The sequence below is a fragment of the Equus asinus genome, chromosome 2, assembly GCF_041296235.1.
Source record: "Equus asinus isolate D_3611 breed Donkey chromosome 2, EquAss-T2T_v2, whole genome shotgun sequence".
In the NCBI taxonomy this organism is placed as follows: Eukaryota; Metazoa; Chordata; class Mammalia; order Perissodactyla; family Equidae; genus Equus; species Equus asinus.
In genome coordinates, this window is record NC_091791.1 from 10,878,012 (window position 1) to 10,902,395 (window position 24,384).

The 24,384-nt window shown below is 50.8% G+C and overlaps 1 protein-coding gene across 39 annotated transcripts in view; it reads right to left on the reverse strand.

Annotated features, from left to right (window-relative positions):
* TACC2 (transforming acidic coiled-coil containing protein 2) overlaps positions 1 to 24,384 on the reverse strand; it is a 209,719-nt gene that overhangs the window by 113,119 nt on the left and 72,216 nt on the right. For 2 of the 39 annotated variants that reach the window (XM_044749535.2, XM_044749530.2), the window contains exon 1: positions 11,895 to 12,403. The exons of 34 other annotated variants lie outside the window; for them this stretch is intronic. In XM_044749535.2, the coding sequence (XP_044605470.1) occupies positions 11,895 to 12,388 (494 nt within the window). In that variant the 5' untranslated portion in view covers positions 12,389 to 12,403. Of the gene's footprint in view, positions 1 to 11,894; positions 12,404 to 24,384 lie in introns of those variants that run through there. 3 more of the 39 variants (XM_070481929.1, XM_070481921.1, XM_070481937.1) reach the window with 3 other exon arrangements.

Here is a 24,384-nt window from a genome sequence, read left to right on the forward strand (position 1 = left end):
CTAAGGAGATGAGCAAAGGTGTGAGCAAAGATGCTGATCACAGCTGTACTCATAACAGCAAAAACCTGGAACCAACCCAAAGGTCTGACAGTAGGGGTCGGAAAATGAAATGAAGGCACAGCCAGAGAATGGACTCATTTGCAACTGTTTAGAAAAATGAAGTCGATCTCCATGTATCTGGATGTAAATATGTCCATTATTAACTGAAAATAGTTTAAAAATTATTGGCAGCATGATCCAGACTTTCTGTGTAGGTGTGCACGATACACACACGTGTATCTATGTATATATGTACTTGTATATAAACACACACACAAAGCGAGCCACAGAGGGAACGAGCGCCGGGCAGCGTGGGAGGACATACGCCAAGGTGTCAACGGTGATTCTCTCAGTAGTGAAATTATGAGTGTTTTTTCTTCGTCGTCGAATTTATCTCTATTTTCTAGTTCTTTATAAACAAAATAAATAAGAAAATATATTTATGGAAAACTTTCAGTGTCCAGGGACAACTTCAGTTCCTAACTCAGTGAAAGTTTCAGGAGACAGACAATCGGAGTCATGTGGTCTCTCCCCCATGTCTGTATTCACATTTTCCACCATGAGGACCTGGACTTATCAGCTGCGTCCCGAGGCAGAAACACAGCCAGGCCTCGCTCATCAGGCACCACTGGGGAAAGTGACGGTCCCAGTGAAGAATTTTTCAGATAGCAGATATCTGCCCGCATAGTCTATGTGATGGCATTTTCATTTTAACTCTTTGACATGGAATTATTTTTCAAAGCACGCTGGGCACTTCTCTGACTTTTTCTGAACAGAGAATCTTAAAACGTAATTAAATGTTTTCCCAATGCCACGCAATCAGCATCTTAAGCGACTATGACATAAGTGAGGAAGTATACTGTGGCACCAAGAAACAGTTGTACATGAAGTCAACAGGGCTGGATTCTAGACCGGCCCCACCTCGGGACCTCAGCCAGATGACTTCTCTGAGCTTAGCTTTTCCCTCTGTAGAAATGAAGGCACTGCGCTGCACGGTCACCGAGCACCCCTCCAGCTCTTTCAGTCGCTTCCTTTCCTCACAGGCTGTCTGCTGGCCCTTCTGCTTCCAACCCACCTGACTCTTTACTTCCTACCCTTCAGCTCTCTGCTTCTACTGCACAGACTAAGAAACATGGCTGAGGGTGTTAGAATAGTGTGTGAATCGAGAGTTAATAAGCCCTGATAAAAGTTTACAAACCTCCCATACAACATAACTATAACAATTAAAAATATACATGTATGTGTATATATACGTATATTTTAGATTGAACCATATGAAATGGCTAAAAAAAAAATTGTCAAATTCACATTGCCCCATCAGCTGCAGGGCCTTTCTGTCTTACTTCCCTGTGATCCAGGTGTGGTCCAGGTGCTAAGGACAGGGAGAGCTGACTTCTGGGTAAGTGGAGGGATTCTTATAAAACAGCTCGTCTCAGACCGACTATAAGAGGCGGTAAATGGCTTCTACGTTCTACTAGTGGTGGTGCTGGGACTAGAGCGACTGAAATATTTTTCAGAGGGGGAAAAAAATCTGTCAGAGGTTTTAACCACCAGCTGCTGCCACCAGCTGCTGGGGCCGGCCCACTATAAATTTAGTCAGGCCAGCAAAGGGTTGATTTTCCCCTGGAATGTCAGAGAGGGAAGCCTGTATCAACAAGTGTTTCTCCCAAAGGGCCATGAGTCACCCCCGGCGTCAGAGACTGAGGCAGAGAGGTTGGGCTGCAGAGAGGAAGACGTTCACGCTCTGGTCTAAAGAGCCAGCGCCCTCAGTTCCACACAGAGGACCGGGGCCCCAGGGAGAGCCCCCTGGCCGGCGTCAGGAGGAATTAAATGGGGATCGCTCAGAAGAAGGAGAAGGAGAAGAAGAATAGGGGTGGAGGACACCCCGGGAGGTGATGGCCGTGTTTACAGCCTTGACGGTGGTAATGGTTTCACAGGGGTACACTTATCCTCAAACCCATCGAGTTGTATGCATTAAATATGCACAATCAGACCCCAATAAAGTGGTTTAAAAAAGAAATGGGGATGGCACCCTCCAGAGCTGACAGGTTGAGCAAGAGCCAGACAGGCTGCAAGTCTAAAGCAAGCAGAACTGTGACAGTGGTAACGGGAGAACAAGCCGCCACAGCAAGCGGGCTCCTTCCCGGCTGGGCCATCTGGGGAGGCCCGGGGGGGACGGGGGGACGGAAGCAAGCGCCTCAACAGACAGACGTGTGCAAGGGCTTTCCAGAATAAAAACAGCTTCTCCCTCCCTCTCTCCCTGATGGTTCAGATGGAAAACCACTAGGCTTCCTACCCCCTACACGGGGCAAGGAAGGGGCACAGGAGAAGGCACAGGGATGGCACAGAGGAGGAGAACGGTGTCTTAAGGAAATCGTTACCTACAGGGAGATTAGCAGAAAAACAACCAGCTCAAGGACAACAGGAGCCAGGTTCTCCTGTCAGAGAGGGATCTGCAAACACAGAGGGTGATTAGGCTCCATGCAATTCTCAGGGCTGGGTTATAACCAGAGCTATCACATAAATACAGAACTAGATATGGAGGGGTGAGTGTGTGTGTGTGTGTCTCTGTGTGTGTACATATGCACACATCTGTTTCCCAGCACTGTCTGCTGAGAGAGGTCATGTCAAAAGGACACAAGAACCACCTCAAAGGGCCTGCCACTGGACAAATCTGGGACTACTGGGGCATTAAAAAAATACGATACTAACGGATTATAACCCACAGAGTAAAGAAATAATCCATGAGTTCATATACATATAAAGACATGAACAAATGCATAAATGGGGGAGAAGGGAAAGCTCATCTTTACAGTACAATGCCAACTAGTAAATGTAAGAGGAATGATGAAAACAGAAAATCAACATTAAAGAACCATCAAGGCCAGCCTGGTGGCACAGTGGTTAAGTCCGCGCATTCCGCTTCAGCAGCCCAGGGTTCGCCAGTTTGGATGCTGGGTGCGGACATGGCACCGCTTGGTAAGCTATGCTGTGGCAGGCATCCCACATATAAAGTAGAGGAAGATGGGCATGGATGTTAGCTCAGGGCCAGTCTTCCTCAGCAAAAAGAGGAAGATTGGCAGCAGACGTTAGCTCAGGGCTAATCTTCTTCCTCAAAAAAAAAAAAAAAATTAAAGAACCATCAGAGTGGTGGTGAATTCCAGCAGGAGCCATCAAAGGATGCTGAGGCAGGCAGGTGAGGGTTAAAGAAGTGAAGGACGGTGGTAGGGTCCTGGAGCATCTCCTCAGCAAATACTGATGGACTACAAAGGGGAAAATGATGACTTGACGGTGGAGAAACCTGGCAGGCACCCACTTGGCCAGGTGTTGACCAGGATTACCATCCCCGGTGGTGGGACAGTCCTCACCCTGTGCCCCAGGATGTGATCCACGGGGAAGAGTACAGCATCACTTCTGTGGGATCCCTGACCAGAATAGACAGCCAGTGTCTGGTCATGAGGAAACCCTGGATGGACATAGGTTGAGGGATTTTTCCAGAATGACGGAGCTATACTCTTAAAGGTCATGAAAGACCAAGAGAGACTGAGGAGTTCTTCCAGATTGAAGGAGAGTCTGCAGGCATACAGAGTGTGACACCTGCATTTGGACTGGACCTCGATCGGATGGAGCAAGGGACAGGAATCCCTTGTCTGTGGGGTGATGGGGAGCATCAGAGATGTATGAACAGGATACTTGAGAGATAGGGCTTGTGCCAGAGTGGAGAATGATCGGAGGGGAGAGGAAATGCAGGTGAGGGAGCCGAAGAAAGAGCTGTATGATGTGTCGCTGCCCCACCCAGTCTTCAGAACCTGTTCAGATTCCCCAGCACTGTCCCGCCTAGGGACAAGCAATGATTTGAGTTTTGAGTCTCTATAGAGAACAACTCGTCCGTTCTTGATCTGGCAGATGAGGTGGGACAAGTGTGGTCCGGCATCTCACGGGCCGGGTACAGGGGCTGGGCCGTGGATAACACAATTCCCAAGACCAGAGGTTCAACTGCTCCCAGGCGCAGAGGAGGAACTCAAGACCCTGTGAGTTGAGGGCTCGACCAAGGTCTCAAGCAGGCTGTCTTTACGTTGGTGGTAATACTTAAAGACATACTAAATATTGTAAAGCTTTAAATAATTCCAATAAAAGTACTAATAGGAACAATCAACCCTAATCATCAGAGCGGCTAACGCCGCCAGGTGCTCCCATGTGCCAGGCACTGTGAGGAGAGCTCTGCACGCCCTTCTCATCCATCCCCAAGAGGGGGGCGAAGAGCTGTCAGAATTTGAATCCAGGTCCAAGGGCACAGGCTCCAGGCAATCCCACAGCAAGCCTGGGCCCGGCTCGGGTGACCAACAGGAAGACGGTTCCCACAGGACTCAGGAAAACAGCCTGTCTAAGAGATCCCACAGCTGTGTCAGGGAGAAGAACAGAGAGAGATTTCCCATTCCCAGCTAAGAACGTCCAGCAACTTAAAGATTTAGCCTTCAGTTTTAAAAAAAAGTAAAAAAAGTACATAGCTATTTATATAGTATCTCAGGGCTTTGCCAAATACCGCATTTTATGATCCTCCATCACCCCATGTAGATGGCAGACAACTTATTTTATAGGAGACCAAGACTCCAGGAATGAAGTAACTTGGCAAAGAAACACAGTGGCGAGAACCCAGCCCTCTGCCGCAGACCCGGTCCTCATTACGGGAACCCTCGCTGCCTCCCGGACCCTCCCCGCAGCAGGCACGCCAAGCTCCCTGGCCCGGGGGCAGCCCTCTGAGAGGCACCGGAGGCGGTGGAGGCCCCTCGAGGGGAGGAAGAGGTGGCAGGGCTGGCGGGGCAACGTGGCCCCAGCGACAGGGGAAGGACCTTATTCCCTGCTACATTCTGAGCCCAGAGTCAGCCAGGCAGATGATTACTGGGATGAATGAACAGAAGAGGCAGAGCCACAGGGAGGCAAGCCAAGGGTGGCATCAAAGAGGTGACCGAGTTCCAACAATGAGGTTGACACAACGTGATGTTTATAAACACTTAAAATTGAACATTTGTCCACTTCAATTATAGGCTGTGCTTTTCATATTTTGGAGCCAAATTTTTAAGGTCTTAAACATCTTTTGGACACCCTGGTGAGCCCTCGGCCTCTATACTGGGCATTTGCAGACAAAGAAATAAAACTACCCCCCCACCATACACACACTATCCCCTGAGAGGCAGGAGGGGGCAAGGGATGGGAGGCCAGAGTCTGGCACCAGACGGCAGGAGCCTGAATACCAGTCCAGCAACAAAGAGCTGTGCAGCCTTGTGGAGTCTCCTCAGAGCCTCAGTTTCCCTATCTGTCAGAGGGCAGTGACAGTCCCACCCAGAAAGGGAGTGGAGAGGACTCACTGAGACAGTCACACAGATGTTTCTCTAGCACAGGGCCTGGCCCAGGGAAATGCTCCAGGAATACCAACACAACAGGTGTGCTGTTCTCCCAACGGAACATACCAGATGTGCTTTTTCAACGTACACATGGCCCTCCCTCCCGCCCCGCCCAGGGGTGTGCCCTCAGGTGCGCACTGCCCCTCCACCCACCCAGGCTCTGTGTGCACATCAGCTGGGGGTGTGGGGCAGGAGGGAAGACAGGTGGCAACAAGCGAAGGGAACCAACGTTTAAGAGCAACAACCATGTGCCCGGCACTGCGCAGGCCCTTTGTCACTGTGAGCAAGGTGACAGCCCACTTCCTGAAGAGCAATGGAGCCTGCAGGCTGGGAAGGCCCTCCACCCTCGGCCACACTCAGCTCAGCTCAGCTCCACCGTGGCTGCTCCGACTCCAGGCCTCATGGGCCGACAAGCAGCATCTCTCTCAACCATGTGGCATGAACAGAGCGAGGCGCAAAGCAGCCTAGTGGGGTCTGCCTCCCAAGGAAAGCATGTGAGCAGCCAGCAAGGGCACTGGCCGTGCTCTAACCTTGGGGAGCTGGGCAAGACCCGTCTCCCGCTGGGCTGCGGGCGCCTCCTCCATAAGATGAGGGTTTGAACTATTCAGTCTCTATGGTCCCTTCGAGCTCAGGGAGTTTCTGATCTGAAGACCCCAGGGCCCTAGAGGTGCAGCCCCCTGGCCTGGCTGACCAACTTGGAGGAGGCTGTGCCCCCCATGGCCCACCCCCAGTTGGCCTGGCCCCTTGGCCGGAGGCCAGGTTCCTGGTTAGGACTTAAGGATGGGGGGCAGAGGGTGACCTGCTGACCCATGACTCCAGCTCCCCAGGAGACCTGGCAGTGGGGAAGGGGCACTGGGCGTAGAGGGGAATCTTCTTCTCATATACAACTTAATCACTCCTTACTGTCATCCCCATATCCCTTAGGGTTAAGGAGCCCAAGCACTGGGGTTTATGACGAGCTCAAAGCAGGGGAAGTTACTGCAGAGGACAAGGCAGGGAAATGGCAGTAATTGTTCTTTTCAAAAGGCAAAGAAAGAAACCCATCCAGGCGCTGGGAGAAGCTACGCGGTCAGGTAAGTGATGACGTAGTTGTCCCTTTGATCAGAGAGCACAAAGCCAAGGGACATGCCTGCCAAATGGGCCAGCACCTCCGGCGTCAAGATCCCAGCCAGGGCTGCCTACCTCTTCCGAAAGCTGGTGCATGCAACAAACAGGTGTCTCGATTCCACCAGAATACTGGACACAGAAATCAAACTGAGTCAGCCGTTGGTGGGGGTGAGTCCGGGGGGGACGGGGCAGCAAGCACAGTACAGAAAGCACAGGCTCTGGGGATGGGCAGATCTGAGCCTGAATCCAGCTCTGCCATTTACTAGCCTTCTGTAGCCCTAAGCAAGCTCATTAACCTCTTTGAGCCTCACTTTCTAACCCTGCAAAATGGGGACAAACTGTATAACTTGAAAAGATTATTAAAAGAAATAAGAGCAAAAAGTATACGTAAAGCACAGTGTCAGTCTCACAATTGGTCCTCAGCAAACAGTGGGTGTTTATTTGTTGAACGCATGGATGCATGGACAGCAGCAACAACAGAAAGATGTTAACAGCTGCTGCCACCAGAACTGTCTAGCTGCTACTTAATTCAGGCCAGAGCCAGCTTCCTCTCTAACTTGTTAAAATTGAGAGCAGGCAACTCAGCTCACGATCAGGCTGAGGTCTGAACAAATGCCTCCAATGTGTTCACACAGACAAGGCAAAACTTTAGTTGCTTTTTTAAACCTTACGGAGTTCTCAATATCTTATGACGGTCACAGATTTTCCCTGATTCCAAAACCACACAAGTAGCAAAATTACCTCCGTAAGCTCTTCCCACACACGGAATGCGATGTGGTCTAGACCTCATGCAGGAGCAAAGGCTGGTACCCACAGTTCCAGACGGGAGCCAGCGCACGGACCCACGGAGGCACTGCTGGAAATGTGTCCCACCCAGGCTGCCGGGAGAAACGAGGCAGGGTCTTGTCAGCCCTCGAGGAGAGAGCGCCTGGCGCACGGCTGACCACGAGACAGCCCGGGAGCTGGAAGCTGGGTGCTATCAAATGCAGGTTCCTGGGCCAGGTACCTCACGGGGTGAGCGAGCTTGAGTCAGGAATGCAAGAGGACATCGGAGCTTTTCCTGTTTCGTGTAAACAGGCGGCTGGAGAGCAGGCAGCCAGGGGAAAGCCAAGGGTTGGAGGGAGGGCTGTCCTGACAAAAGCAGGAGGGAAAGGATGCTCCTGACACCAACAGGACCCAACCTCTCACCACCTCTTCTCAGTCTGGAATGGGTCCCCATCGGGGGAACCGCGATGATATGAAGCCAAACCCATGACCTCAGGAGCTTAAATCCCAGAATGCTGACCAGGAGCCATACATTCTAAATGACACAGACACCGGGAGAGCTCCCAGGCCTCAGAGGACCCACGTGGACACAAGCACACAATGGGAGGAATTAGGGAGACTGTAAATAGCCAAACTCGTATATGAGCCAGATTTTTTCCCCAGATTTGCTCTCTGTGAGCAGAACTGACACGGGTTTCATATTCGTTTATTTTAACTTGTTTTCTTGGGAAAGTATAAATGAGCAATTAAAAAGGAAGGTGACACAGCGGACAGAACTATAGTAAGCAATTATCACAATGAAAAAATGAACGACCATCATGCAGAAACAACTGTAAAAATTAGAAATAGAAAATGTTTTTAAAGTTCATGAGTAATAACAATCTGAGGTATTTTCACAATTTCAAAAAAAAAGGGGGGGAAGGTGATAAAACAAGGGAGAATGGACAAAAGGGAGCCTAGATGCCCCGCTCCCAAATCAGAGAGAACTGCACTGACTAGCAAACCTTGTTCCCATTTAAAAATAACAATAAAAGTAAGCGGCAGGAGGTGTTAGGAAATCTTCCTTCTCTAAACAAATCCCTTTGATCATAAAGAAGCGAAAAATAGTTATACAACTTTCCATATGCACAGCACCTCACAGTTTGTCAAGCATTTTTATGCACATAATTTCACCCACCCCCAGAGCTTTGTGAGCCAGAAGGGCAGGGACAAGCATCCCCACTGTTAATGAGATGCAAGTCATGACTCAGAGATGGTTAGTGACTTGTTCAAGGTCACACAGCTGGTAAGCATGGGGCAGGGATTCCAATACACAATCTTAGTCTCTAAATTGGGAGCTTTCTCTATAGTGCCCCTCCCCACCCCAGGGAAAATCAGTTTTAGGAACTTTGCCCTCTTTTAATTGCCAGCACTGAATACATCTGCTAAATGACAGACTGAAACTACAGACCAGAGTGACTGGCGAGGAGGGGAAGGGGGACGCGGCTGACCCTCAACATCTGGAACGAAACCTCCACGGCAGAGGACTGCTCTGTGGTCCCTCGGGCACTGGGCCTGCCCCCCGACCCCGCTCTGTTTTTAGAGACACTTCCCTACAAAGTTTTGTTTCCCCAGGTCTTCTTTTCCACGCCTTTTGTTTCTCCCAAATGATTTCATAATCCTTGGGTTGTTCTGTCATCACAGTGAGTTGCTGTGGGAAGGATTATTGAGGTTATGGACAAAGGACTGTGACCTCAGTGGGGGAGGCAGAAAAAACCCAGCCACCAAGACAGATTTCACACGCCTCGGTCACAGGTCACAGCGGGAGAGGCCAGGACACTCGACCCCACGGCCTTCTTCTTCTTATATTTGCTCCTCCCGCCAGGACCAGCCAGGGACTCTGTCACCAGCTTCCCAAACCTTCTCCTGATTGCCCGTGCAAAAGGTGCCAGGGCCTGCTAAACCCAAACCACAGTTAATCCAAGAACCATTTGCTCTGGGCCGTGGAACTGAGTCCCAGGAGAAAACACACACTCACACACACATCTGTCGACCCAGCCCTCATCCACACCTGCAGCCTGGGGCCTAGCAAGCCAGAGGCCCCCATCTCTCGTCTTCCCAATCCCATTCCTCGGCCCTTGCAGTGTCCGCTACAGGGGGTGCTACTGGCATTTGGGGGAGGCAGTTCTTGGTTGTGAAGGACAGTCCCACGCACAGCATCCCTGGCCCTCACCAGCCAGATGCCAGCGGTGCCCTCTCCTGTCACTGGGACAACCAGAACACCCTCATACACTTCTAGACAGGCCCCTCCTGGGGTGTTACCCTCACCATAAAGTCTGCCCAGTGTGTACGCTCCGGTGTCTCCCACACTCACACACACACACCCTCCTTGAAAGCAGGGGCTGTCTTATTCACTCCAACCACCATTTGCCGCCCTGGCCCCACGTCACTCCTGTGGGGTGGAATTGCAAACTAGACAAGTCCTCCCCGAGGCCGTGTCTGTCTCCATGGAAACGACAAACGTAAATAACCGCCATACAAAGCCGACGGAACTAAGGAGGCCACAGGACTCGGCAGAGAGAACATGGGGCCAGGTGTGTGGGTCCTGGGTTTGAGTCCCACCTTCACATGTGACTCTGGCTAAGACCCTAGACTTCTGAGCTTCCTTTATCCTATCTATAAAATGAAACCTGGATCTTTAAGTTTCCTTCCAGCTGAAATATTCTAAGTGCTCAAGCTTAGAGAGACAAAAGGGATGGAGGCGAACAGAGGCACCAGAGGCCAGTTCTAAGCTTCCCACAGGGAGTGCATGTGCTCTGTGGATTTCCATAAGCAGTAAGGCCTGTGTATGGGTCAGACCCCAGTGCCTGGCCTACCTGAGGCTTGGGAAGTAACTTTTGATGAGGGACTAGCGACAATGCAGGAGCCAAAGAAGAGGGTCTGGGTAGCTGAGAGTTGGCTGTGGTGTGTGCACAAGGTGCCTGACCTATTTCCTGCTCTGACTCTCCTCCTCCGAGAGTGCCCAGGCCCCAGGGAGAGCCTGTGAGGAGTCCCATGGGACTCCACTCCCTTCCACTCACCTGCCCAGCACAACTGGCCCCATTCTCTGGAAGAGCTCCCGGCTTGACCTTAGAAACAGGAAAGCCCAATGCTCTGGCAGGTAACTTACTCCACAATTCCCATAAAAATCTTTCCTCCAGGTTCCATCAACTATGAGAATGGGGCCCCCCAAAACACTGGGGAAGACTCAGCTTTGAAATATACAAGTGTATCTGAATGGATGAACACCACAGATGAGACCCAGCCTCAGGACACGGCCCCAGACAAAGTCACTTCCAAATACAATGAAAACAGCTTTCCAAAAGTGGCCTCAATAGGGAATCCCAGAGAAATAAGAACAGAGAGTTCTCTGCCTCATAACAGGGCTTCACCCTACTCTGGCATAAAACAGATAGAAAACCACACCAGGACCCTTGATTTCCACGTGCTGTGATAGAAGGGCTTGGGACAGTCATACGTACACATGAACGCACACGTATGAAGACGTGCACACACACTCCCTTGGGCACTAAGCCCCCTGGCTGCCCTACCCTAAGCTCTGCTTCTATTTCCACCTCCCCTGGCCACCCATGCTTGGGAGAGACATTTTTCGCACAACGTCTACTTCAGTTGTATTTCAACCTACTACCACATCTAGCATTTGACAGAGCCATAAGATAAGATAACAACAACAATAATAACATGACATTGATGACGATGCCCTTTTAAGAAAAGAGAAGCACTGAGGTGTTCAACAAACAGGAACCCCATGCAACACCTTTGCTGCAGAAAGCGTGCTGAGCCTGTGCAGTGAAATGACTGTACTTTTTGAAGGTGCATTTCCAGGACCTCCAAAGGCAGAGGAAGACTCCGGCAGGGGCCCCGGGAGCCAAGGACGCGAAGGGGAAGCTCCGGCGGGTCACGTGCTGCGCTGGAGCTCTGAAGTGCGCTCGGCCCCGCTGACGTAACTATTAGAGAATTTAAAAGTCCCAAACTCGGAGGAAATCCAGTGCAGAGTTTTATGGCTAATCCACGCGCCGCTGTGGCCCGCAGGGGGTGCCCCTGCGCGACCGGGTGGGACCACACGAGCTCAGAAGGAACCCAGCGGGGAGGGTGCAGAGCCGGCCACGGGCCAGACCCCAACCGTGGGCAGTGACCGCGGCCACGGGCATGGACCCCAACAGCGGGCGGGGACCCCAACTCTGGGCGAGGACCTGGCCACCGGCATAGACGCCAACCGCTGGCGGGGACCTCAACCATGGGCGAGGATCCCAGCCGCGGGCGCGGATCCCAGTCGGTCCCACCGACGGAACTAGCCTCCAGAGCAGACGCCCCGGGCACCGCGGCTCCCCCGCAGACGCACTCCTCTGCCAGCAGGGGACACAAATGTGTGTTTAGCCTCTTTCTTCCCCTTAACCAGTCCCTGTTGGGGAAAGATGAAATGAGCTTCAGCTACCACTTCTAGCACGCCTTTGTCTGGCGGTCAAGGTCCTGGGGACGCCGGTCTCCTCCCTGACCCCAGGCGCCCGCCCTCCCGTCTGCCCGTGGCCGCGGCGCACTTACCGGCCCGAGGCGATCGCGATGGCCCGCACGGAGCCGCCCTCCTTCTGGGACGGAACTGCCAAAAAGCCCCCAGCAGCTAAGTTTTCCGAGGCGGACGGCGGCGCAAAGAGTCTCCTCTGCCCGACTCGGCCCGGGGACGCAAACTTTCCCGGGGCAACGGCGCGGGGCGGGCGCGGGGGCGGCGCGGCTCGGCGAAGGGCTTGGGCAAAGTAGCAGCACAAAAGGCCAATGACTGGGCGCGCGGCGGCCGGGCCAGGCTCCTCCCCCAGCTCTCGGCGCTCGGAGCCGGCCAGCGCGCAGCCAGCTGCTCGCGCAGGGCGCCCGCCGCGCTCTCCTCCCGGGCCAGGAATGCGCGGGCCGGTCCGCGGCGCCCCGACCCCCGAGGGGCCCACGCGCCGCCGAGCGAGCGGGGCCCAGACAGGCGGACAGACGGCCGCGGCCCGGTCGCTGCTCCTGAACGTGCCGCAGACTTCTTCCAGGAGTCTTTGAGTCATGACAACTTGTTACAGTTCTTAGTTTTTCCACGGCGCTTTCCACTACGCATGGCAACGCGGGGAAGGCACCGGCGCGTGAAATGACGGAGAAGGCCAAGTACAGGCCGGGAGCCCAAGTCTGCGGTTCACGCACGCTTCCCCCCGCGGGGCATTTGGCGGCGGGGGAGCCAGCCCCTGAAGGAGGGTGGGGATGAAATGGTACCTCTCTTGTTCCTAGAGCCAAATTCTGGCCCTTCTTTCTTCACCTGCCCAGCCAGACCTAACACTGCTTAACCACAGATCCTTAGGCGCACTGTGCTCTACAGTTTGCAAAACGTGTTGACGCGCCTTCTCCAGGGCTGTTGCACCCTCTGAAGTGGCAGAGACTAAATCCAAACCACTTCCTGCTGCCATATTCCGAGGGAGCATGTGTATTTCTATTTGTGAGTTGTTGGTTTTGTTTTATTTTTTCCCTCAGAGGGCCCAAAATCAACTCCCTTGCTAACATTGACCTCACACCCAGAAATGGAGCTTACCTGCTGGCACGATTGCAGTGTATCACCTTTTCTCTGGCAATTTCTGCAGCTAGCCCCCAGCAAGAAGAGCCTGTGGCTGTATGTGGACGCCAGCCTTCCTATTTTAAGTTTAGTGTCACAAAAGCATTGCTATATTTTATATATGGGGACCAAAGGGCAAGGGACTCGCCAATGACTCAAGGCTTCCTTCCCGCCTCTTAAAGAAACAGAGCACCAAGACTTGATGGCCCCAAATGAGAATTCTCTGTACAATAAAGAAATAGACTTTCATTGCCTTCCACTAAAATATTGTTTTTTAAAGGCACCAGGCTTCTAAGAGTCACATTTCTGATGGAAATTTAAGTAGATTCCTTGTTCACATGCTTATCATGGGCTCACTGGTATAGTATTAATGTACCCATTTCACAAATGCGATAACCACCCAAATAGGCTAATTTGTTTAAATGTACACCATCAGCTATAGGTAAAGCAAGAACTGGAGTGCCCAGTCTTCTGTGTCCTTGTGCCCTAAACCCAGGTCAGACCCGCTTATGTAAAAAAACATGTCCCACTCATCACCTTGTAAGCTCAAGCACTCCAGTTAGGCAAAGAGCTGAGATCAATCTGAGGTGCCATCGCTTTCATACGAAACAGCTCTCCCTAGTTGCCGGATGCGTATCCTTTACGATGGAACCCAACACCAGGCAGAGACCCCAAATATAGTCAGGTGACCCCAGCCATGGGCACGGACCCTAATAGGGGGCAAGAAATGTACCACTATGCTTTGAAACCCACTGGTGTGGCCAGTAGAATGATGCCCTCACCAAGGATGTCCATATTTTAATCCCCAAGGTCTATGAATATATTAAGTTACATGGCAAAGGGGAATTAAGATTACAGATGGAATTAAGGTTGCTAATCATTTGACCTTAAAATAGGCAGATTATCCTAGATTATCCAGGTGGGCCCAATGTTATCCTAAGGGTCGTTAGAAGTGGAAGATGGAGGAAGAAGAAAACAGTCAAGAAGAGAGAGAAGAGACAGTGAAGCAGTCACAATGAGATTGGAAGATGCTGCGCGACTGGCTTTGAAGGTGGAGGATGGGCACCACAGCCCAATGAATGTGGGCAGCCTCCAGAAGCCGCAAAAGCAAGGAAACAGGTTTTTCCTTAGGGCTTCCAGAAAAGAACGCAGCCCTACTGACACCTTGATTTTAGCCCAGTGAAACCCGTGTCTGACATTCTACTTACAGAACTGTAAGAAAATTAATTTGTGTTGTCTTAAGCCAGGAATTTTGTGGTCATGAACTACAATAGAAATAGGACAGTGATACAGTAGGTGTCTGGTTATAACTGTGATTTAATCTCCTCTTTGAAGGATTTTATGAGTGTGTCTTCCACTCCATGAATGTCTCCAGAGTCTAGGACCTCTCATTACAGGAAAAACCCTCTGGCTGAGGAAGGCTTGACCCCAGCACCTCTCCAAGGTGTCCCCAAGCTCAAGCTGTGCAATAATCTGGGGCAGCCAGCCTTGAGACAGAGCCATGGTCCAGTGGAGGACATAGTCATTAGAAGATGAAGTCAAGGGATCCCAACATCATAGAGGACTCAGATTCAAATCTCACCGTATGACAGAGATACATCCACACAGGAAACCCTCGGCCAACCGACACAGCCCTGGTCCTAGCCACAGCCAGCAATGATGCCCGGATAATAAACCTGAAGCTACAGTAAGTGTGCATTGCCTGCGTCCTCCTGCTCCATGTCAGGGTGACAACACAATGCTGGGACAGAGGAGGGCAGAGGCACGCTTACGCCCTCTGTCTTGGGATACCTGGAATTACAGGAAAAGACTGAATCACAGGCAGCAAGTATGTGCCTTAATTGTTCCATCCATGACTGAATCGTTACATTCTAAGGATTTCTTGGGTCTGAGTCAAGGCCAAGGCCTCTGCAGAAATGTGGCGTATGTGAGTGTTTTCAGCAATGCCCTACTTCAATAGCTGCTAAATGATCTTCTCCAGAGTCCTAGGGTTTCTGGAGTTATCTTAAAGGCTACCTGGAGGTCACCCATAGCATCTGCAAGCCAGAGCTGTTCCACTTTTATCTGTCATATCTGTGGGTTTCACATAAGATTTTGTTTGGAGAAAAGGTTCATTCGGAGGGAAGGGGAAAAAAAGAAGATGTGAAAACTGCTTTACAGAAAAGAATTTGTGCTGTTGGAATCCTAGAATCCAACCTGAGACCCAAAGAAGGAGAGTGGCACGCCCAAGGTCAAGGGCGGCATAATGACAGAGTAGGTGTCTGGAAGGAGATTTTTTTAAACTTAAGTAGAGAGAACAGTATATAATGAACCGTCTATATATTTCCCAGCTTCAATATTATCAAATCCTGGCCACTTCTGTTTTATTCATATGCCCACTTCCCCCTGCTGCCCAGATTATTTTGAAGCATATCCCAGATATCATCATTGAATCAGTCAGTATTTCCGACTGACTCTCCAAAAGGCAAAAACTGGGAAGGGAATTTTTGAAGGCTCTTTATTCCTTAATTCCCCCAGCCTCCCTTTAAAAGGACCAACACTGCTGAAAGATCATCTCCAACCTGCAAATATTAATAGGAGATGAACCACAAAACCAGACCCACAGGTCTAAAATTCAGCGCACGTAAGACCCACTGGGTTATTGTTAAGATGTTCCCAGAGATTCTGGATCAGGAGGTAGGGGAAGGGGCTCAGGAAAGCACATTTTAGCAAGCATATTCTGGATAATTCTAATGGAGATGCTTTCCTAACCACACTTGGAAAAACTCTGACTCTGAACTTTCGTGGCATCCCAAACTGCTGTTCCCTCTCCTTATTTACTTACTTATGTTCAAATAATTAGTGTTGGCATGGTCATGTGACACATCCTTGGCCAACAGAACAGAAAGGGAAGTCAGCTGGGCTTCTGGAGATGCTTTCCTCACTCTCTGGAGGAAATGCAGGACTGCGTTTCTCCTGTCCTTCAGATGTCTTCCTGCCTCTCGACATTGTCATGTGAGGGCGTGATGCTTGGAGCTGCTGCAGTCAGCTTGAAATAATGAAGGGGACACCAACCAACACGTTAAATTCAGGTAGTAGGGAAGATGAAAAGAGCTAATGAATTATTCAGCCTTGGAAGTGCCCTGGCGCTGGACTTTCTGCCACGTGAGATGATGGACCTGTTATTGTTGAAGTTGGGGTGATGATGATGATGATGATGATGATTGTCGGCTAGTCTGTTACTTACAGCTAAAAGCCCCCTAAAAGGACTGTCAACTGTGATGTTGAGAAGCACTCACTCATTTGGTCGATACAAGATCTAAGGCTACAGAAAGGAAGGAAAAACCACAAAGCAAATGAAAGCTTATTTGCCAAGGGAGTCTCTGGAATACAAAAGGCACATTGGCGCCCGGGAAATACCCCTGTCCCTTTCTGCCGAGCACACTTTGCTCTGTGTTTGCAGCTTCCTTTAATACTGTGTCGTGGCAACAATATTTTCTTTGGCTGCGAAGTGGGAAGCCACATGGAAATGGGAAGCCAGGTTAGAAACCTGTGCCCAAATTTGCCTGACACATAAATCACCATGAACTAATCAAGTGTTCACTGAGCACTTGCAATCACCATTCCAAGCACCCACGGGGGGATAAAAATGTACAAAACGGGACCATGCCTGGAAAGCCAGACTCATGCTAGAGGGGCAAGAAGCAGGATTATGGAGCCAGGAACGCCAGTAGACACCAGATACAGCTGGCTTTGGGGCAGGAAGAACTGGAGGGTATGGCCTGTGTATTTGGAGAAGTTATTACAGGAGACTGAAAGGAACCTCCATTCTATCGGAGGACTTTCTTCTGCCCCATTGGACCAACGGCTCCTCCCTGGACTGCCAGTGCCACAGTTGCACACACCAAGAGACCTGGGAAACAAGGCCAGAGACTGGAGACATGCAAGTCTGGCTGGTTAACTGATGGGGAGTACGTGATGCTGAAGGACAGAAGCCAAACTCTCTAGAGACAAAGGACACCAGCTCCTTGCTGGGAGGTGCGAGTCTAAAAGAAATTTCCTGTCTCTGACGTGTTGATGGACACCCAAGTGGAAGCTTAGGGACACTGGTGCCCTGAATTACAGCAATGTTGTCCTCAGAGAATACCAGGGCATCTGGTCTGGGCACCCACACATGGCCAGATGGCATAAACTTTCCTACACTCAAGGGGTTTCATTCTGTCATTCAAAATCACTTATTAAGTAGCTGCCATGTTCCTGGGCTTGAGCAAAGTCAGATGGCTCGTGGTCCCTTGCTCGCTCCTACAGTTGGATCAGGTAACAGCTACCACATGACAGAGACAAAAAAGGCATATTTAATCAGCCTTGGAAGCTATGGGAAGATGTTCCCGAAGACGGAATCCTTCAGCTTAGAGGATAAGTTTAGAGGCTAAGGAGGTGTTGCCATATTCAGATTTCTCATATTACTAGAGTATTTTAATAGTTATGCATTTAAAGCATATTAGGAAAAAATATATAATTAGCACACCCAACCCATAACTTCACAGACATTACCTAGGACAAAACTAAAGTAATACATTGAAATAAAAGTGAAGCAATTTAAAGAAAACTAGTAGGCAGAGAAAAATACAAGTGGCAACAGATATGGTAAAAGTCTTGTAAGTGGGGGCTGGCCCCGTGGCCGAGTGGTTAAGTTCGCGCGCTCCGCTGCAGGCGGCCCAGTGTTTCGTTGGTTCGAATCCTGGGCGCGGACATGGCACTGCTCATCAGACCATGCTGAGGCAGCGTCCCAAATGCCACAACTAGAAGAACCCACAACGAAGAATACACAACTATGTACCGGGGGGCTTTGGGGAGAAAAAGGAAAAAATAAAATCTTTAAAAAAAAAAAAAAAAAAAGTCTTGTAAGTGGTATAAGAGTGATGGACTATAGTGAAACCCCAACCTACAAAAAGAAGGGAAATGGGCCAGGAGAAGAGAAATAGAATGTTCTGGGTAGTGGGAATCAAATCTCTTTGAACATATTCAATAACTTGTGATAAGGAAGACCATGATTAAGTCATTCAGCAAATATTCCTTGAGCAGTTACAACGCCTTAGGCGCCAGGACAAGGGACTGAGCAGGAGAGACAAAATCCTTGCCTCGTGGAGAAGAGCTTCTAGATAAGCATTATATGGCCACCTACATTAATTACCAAGTGAGAGGCAAAGACAATTAGGGCCTCGAGCTGTTTTAATCTTTTAATGCCCGTGTGCTATCTCTTAACCCAGACTGTGGTCTCCTAGAGGGCAGAAAACCAAGCCTTCCACAGTGCCCGCCCCAGCAACTGTGTAGGCTGAGCCCTACTGTGTTGACTCTCAGTCCAGTGCTCGTTGCCCGTCCTCTTTCTCCTCTCCTGGCATTAGAGTCCCCTCCTCCAGGGCCAGCCACCACAGCCTCCCCCAGCCCTATTGCCCAACACCTCCTAATTCCTTGAGGTCCTTCTTCTCTAGCACAGCCGCATCTCAGGGCTCCACCCAGTCACTGGAAACCCAACCAAAAGGGCATTTTCACCTAGAAGATTGTCCCATCATCCGCCAGCTTTGAAGGGTGGCAAAAAACCATCTACATGACAGCTTGCACTCTGCCTTCCCCACTTAATAATCAGATAAAGGAAACCACAAAGGCAACTGAAACCTTTCTTAAATGACCACTATAATATTAGCTAACATTTGTGAGCATTGGGTACCCAGCCAGCACTCAGCTAAGTGGCTGACGTCTCTTCTCTCCCTTAATCCTTATAGAAGCCCATGCCGTAGGCCCTGCTATCGTCCTTTGCTGGCAAAGGACTTGGAGGTGACCCACAGTCACACCAAACATAGCCAGGTTCATACAGACACTGTGTGTCTGTGAACCCAAACTCCTAACCAGGCCACAGTGATGGAGGACTAACCTTCGGGTTATTTTTCTACTCTCCCAACATGTCAGCAGAGGAATATGCTGTGAGGGACCAGGACCAGTGCCGGCTCCTTCATGTGAGCTCAGCTCTCACACTAAATAAAGTAAGAGCCGCTTCACTAGTGAACTCTGAGGAAGGGTTTTTTTTTTTTTCCCTTTCTAGAAGGAATCACTGCTTTGGGCTTCTGAACTAAGTCTTCACATTCCACAAAGGGTTGTCCAAGCAGCGAGGTACATTCCTGAACTGCAACCCAGCAAAACTTCAGTTGTAAGGGCAGAGAGAAATATTTGTAGGCGGGATTCAGGCCTCCAAAAAATTCAGCCATTCCCTCCGCCCATGCTAAGATGAAATGTCAGCCTGAACCCAAAATACACGCAGGAAATGTGTGGGGGCAGCTTTCCACGTGACTCCTCAGCCTCATCCAGAATTTCTAGACGTGGCCTTGGAATTTTCCTTGAGTGCACACACAGCGCACTCCACACACAGGCATGCATTGCTCCCACGTGCTCAGCCGAGCCTGCATTTGAATTCAGCTGAGTCCTGATTTTGAGTAAGTCATTGACTAGATAGGAAGCCAGGCTCACTCTGCCTGCTGCCCCCTTCCTGGGCAGAAAAACAGTCTTCCCCAGGAGTCAGAGTCAGATGTCTGCGTGATATCAGGGCGCTGCTTGAAAAACTAAACATTGGAGGTGACAGCCGCAGCAGTGCGAGGGTCTGGTGGGCCGGGGGCGGGGGAGGTTGGGCAGGGCTCAGTTCAGTCTACACAGTGATAACGATTACGTAGATGTCTCCTCTCCCCGCCAGAAAAATCAGCATCTAAAGGCTGAGTCTTTGTTTGATTTGCTTCTGCATCCCTTAGACCAGCAGTTCTCAAACTTTTCTACACAGTAGGATCATCTGGGAACAGGCCACACCCCATATCAATTAAATCAGGAACTCTGGGGGTGGCATGTAGGCATCGATATTTTTTAAAGCTCCCTAGGAGATTTCAGTTTGACAGGAGATTTCAAGGTTGACAACAGTGCCCTAGATCCTTGCTACTCAAAGGGTGGCCCATGAACCTAGCAGCTTCTTGAACTCCAATGTGTGGAAGAGTCACTGGACACCTTGTTGAAATGCTGATTCTGACTCAGCAGGTCTGGGGTAGGACCTAAGACTCTGCCTGCCTAACAGGCCCCCAGGGGATGCTGAGGCTACTGGTCTGAGGAACCACATTGTGAACAGCGTGGCCCTAGAACAGAGGCCCTCTTGGGGCAGTTTTGCCTACCAGGGGACATTTCACAGTATTTGGGGACATTTTTGATTGTCATGACGTAGGGGATGCTACTGGCATCCAGTACTGGCAAACATCCTACTATGTGCAGGTCAGCCCTCCCTGATAGTTACCCAGCCCAAAATGTCAGTGGTGCCAAGGATGAGAAACCGAAACCCTGCCTGGAGCCCCTCACACGGACCCTCATGTAGGTGGCCTCAGTGTGAGTGAATGAGTAATTGAGCGAATGAATGGTTTATACCCGCAATGATTTTGTTGTCGTATTGTTAAACTAACCAGGCTGACAGACTCTGATTTCTCTTTTGAGGGCAGTACCCAATAGACACACCCTGTATCGGATGGACAAGACACAATCAATCCGCAAACATCTGCTGAGGGCCTACTCTGTGCAGCCCATTGTGCTAAGGAACAGGACCAGGCATAGCCCCTGCCCTCAGAGGGCTCACTCTCAGGCGGGGACAGCCGTGTATTGAGCGCTTGCCCGCGCCAGCCCTGAGCCAGCACTCCCCACACACCATACACTGAATCCTCACCAGGTAGGTACTAATTTTATCCACATTTTACAGATGAGGAAACTGAGGCTTCAAATGATTAAGTGACTTGATCAAGGTGCCAGAGTGCACAAGTGACAGATTTGAACCCAGATGTGTCTAACTCAAAACACCCAAGCTCTTTTGCAAAGGATGAAATCCCATATGGCCAGCTGTGATGCACTTGCCTGTCTTAAAGTTGTGGTCAGGTCACAGAAAGGACTCTCGACACTGGGGCAGGCGGTGGGGGGACTCCCAGGGAGTTGGAGGGTAGAGAAGGCCTCATAGCCACTACGTGTGCCTGAGCCTCTCTGGTCTGTTGAACAAGAATGTGGTCCCCTAGAGGGCTGACAGGTAGGGGGAGGGAAAAGGCAGGGACAAGGACGTGTGAGGCCGGCCAGCATCTCTTGGCCATCTTGAAGTTCCTGCCTTGAAGTCAGGGTCCGCCTCTGCATTTACACCTTTCTCCACATTTTACACCAAAGGAAAAGGCATTTAGAAGAGAAGACATAAAATACCCTTGCTTAGTCTTGTAGAGCCAGTGGCCTCTCAGGACGGCCAGGAAGGAGCAGGAAAGCATAACAACGTTCATATTCAGGTCATAGTTCCCAAATGCAAATAGAGCTTCTGAAAAGCCAAAACTCTCCCCCATGTGGAGCCATTCTACAGAGCAATTACTCCCCACTGAAGATAAGATACGAGCCTAATAAGAGGCATAGACATCGATTCAACAGGGAGGCTGGTGTTTTCTGACAGATAAACTTCCCATCTTCCTGCAAAAACAAAACTAACCCCTGCGAAGATCATTAAGAGTGTTTTATCTCCCAAGGATTCATGGCCCAGCTGTTTGTAAAGAAACTTGAAACGGACCGTTGTGTCCTCTGAGAGTTTCCTCAGTAAACTGCTCACAGCCACACTCGGCTAGAAGGAGGGGAAACTCAAGTTTCAGCAGAACTCTCTCCTATTTAGCTCTAATCCGAGACTGCCCTCCCCGTCAGCGTCCACGCACTCCCCAAGTCATGGTGAATTAGAGAATCTGCGAGCATTTGTTCAACCAGCTTTTCATAGTGGTTTTTCTGCAGTCCTACTGCGAATGCTGTCGGCCATGAGCAAAGGAAAGCCAGGGCCAGCATGGCACACAGGTGACAGCTTAACTCATTTTGCAAAAAAGCTGGAGCAGCCCTGCGATGCAGCTTACTCAGACACAACCCAAGGACAAGGTTACTTTAACCACTGCCTCCTCCTCCAGAAAACCATCTGTAACATCAGCTCACAGCAGGCTCACCGAGGGTGTCGACTGTGCACAGCAAAGAGGACGCTTGCTCACTAGAGCGCCAGTGGGTTTGTTGAAAAGAGCACTGGTCTTGAGGCCAGAAGAACTGCATTCAGTATGAGTCAGACCAGTGGCCCCCTGTGTGGCCTTAAGGAAGTCACACACCCTCTCTGGGTCTCAGTTTTCTCATCTGTAAAATGAAGAGACTGAAGGTCCTGAAGTTCCTTCTGGTTCTAATATGTCATGACTGTGAATGCCTGAGTCAGGCATGAAGTGGTACCCATCTCAGAGGGTGAACATCCCTGCTCCCAGGCCTCAGGAGCCAGAGGAGCATCTGCCCCAGACACTCATCACAGGAGGCCTGGAAAGGCAGTCTGGCCTGGAGCTGAGCTTTCACGCCCAGGCTTGGCACTCCCCCAAATTCTCACTTTCTGCCAACTCTGGCCATGCACGTTTAAATACCAGCTGCTCAGTCACTTGCCAGGAAGGGTCTCCTCCTCCGGCTATTGTGCTGTAGTGTCTGACGGTCAGGCAGGGCCAGACAGCCTTCAGCCCTGCCCCTTCCTGTAGGAGGTCTGGGATGAGTGAGCAGCTCAAAACTTCATGCCAAGATAGTCGGCAATTTGTCCCATAAGATGCACTCAGAGCTTGTGTTCCGCTGGTGCGGCCCGACTGTGCTCACCCACACAGGCGCTCACTGCCTCCCACAAATGTTAGGTTCCAGCCTCTTTGCAGCCACTCTTGGCAAGAGGTTAACCCCAAAGCCCTAGTTTCAAGGAAGAGAATGCAGTCCCCACATGTGCCAGATGGCTTGACCTTGCATCAAATACAATATTGCAACACTGAGGCCACCCCCGTGGGGAGGCTAGTGGCTACAGGACGGGAGGTAGCTGCAGAGGGTAGCGACAGATTCCAAAGAATCCAGGGCAGATGCAAATGAACTTCAGCAAATTCCAACTAGTCCGTGTGTCAAAGCACAAGTGTTTACCAGTAACCTGCGTTCTAGTAGTATTATCATCATTCAAACGATGATAGGCATAATAATGACAGTAATAATATAAACAATTACCCCTGACATTTAAGTGCTTCCTGTATGCCAGGCAGGCACTTTGCTAAGCTTTTTACACATATTTTTATGTAACCTCCATAATGTCTCCATGTGGTGGGCCCTAGTGTCATACACATTTTACAGGTGAGGAAACTGAGGCTTAGAGTGGCCCCAGACCATGCTCGAGATTGAAGAGTCTGATGGTGGAGCTGAAAGGAGACCCTACCGTCTGCCTCCAAGGTCATGTCTGACCTGGTTTCCCAGGACAAGAAGCATCCAACTCACCTGATAGCGAGTGGGGCTGAATTATTCAGCAAGTGCCTATGGTGCCCACTGTGCGCCACACAGAGCATTGGGGGCTGGGTAACCAAGAGCCGTGTCTGCAAGTCTAATGTTCCCACAGAAACAAGACCGGGGCTTAGTCTCCTGGCCTGAGGCCAATGCATATCGAGCAAACGTTTCTAGATAGAGAACTTAGGATCACAACATCCAACTCCTGGCCCTGTGTCAGGGGACACTGAGGCCCAGGGAGGGGAAGGAAGCGCAGTCCCCTGGAGAAGGCACACAGTGGGCAGACAGGAGCCCGGGAACAACCAATCCCTCGGGAGTGTGTGAGCACTGAGCTGGGGGCCAACCAACCGCATGCTTTACTCACCTGCACCCGCCTCCCTCCCCACCTACCAATTTACCACGACCCTCTTTCCAGTGGGGGAGCCTGTGCCCAGAGCATCCTGGATGCCCATCGCAGCTTCTCCCTAGTGGGGGAGACCTTGGCTTCCCTTCTAAGCACCAGCCTGGGCGCACATTTGCTGGGTGACTGCTGAGCAGGTTGTGGGGATGGAGCTGCCCACAGGGCTCCCCGCAGCTCAAGGACCTTGTCCTTGGGCTCTCTAGGAGCTGACAGGCCCCCCCGCTCTGCAAGAGTCACAGCTACTGGCTATGGAAAGCTGGTTTTGTGCAGAGTCCCCCATGTCTTGCCTTCTCTAATCTCCATTTACTTCTCCCTCTAAACATCGGGGACATCAGCGGCCCCATTTACCAGTGAAGAAGCACAGGCTTGGAGCAGTCACGTGACCACCCAAAGGAGCCCCCCCCCCCCCTCCCCGAGTTGGAGCTGGGATTTGAACTCTGGCCCATCTAAGTCGTCCCCTCCCTGCAGCCGGATTTCACCCTCAGCCTCACTTCTGCTTCTTCCTCCTTCCACCCTCCTCACTCACCTGGGGCAGCTCCCGGGCCTTGCTCTCCTCCACCCAAGGGTGCCCCTGGCCTGAGAACTCCGCACTGACGGAAGTCCTCCGTGCACCACGGTCCTGTCCTGGCCCACCCTGCCCACCCCCAGGGCATAGATGCACCCCTCCCCTGAAGCTTTTATTCCCAAACACCTTCTGCCCATCTTACAAAAGGAAAAGGCATTAAAAG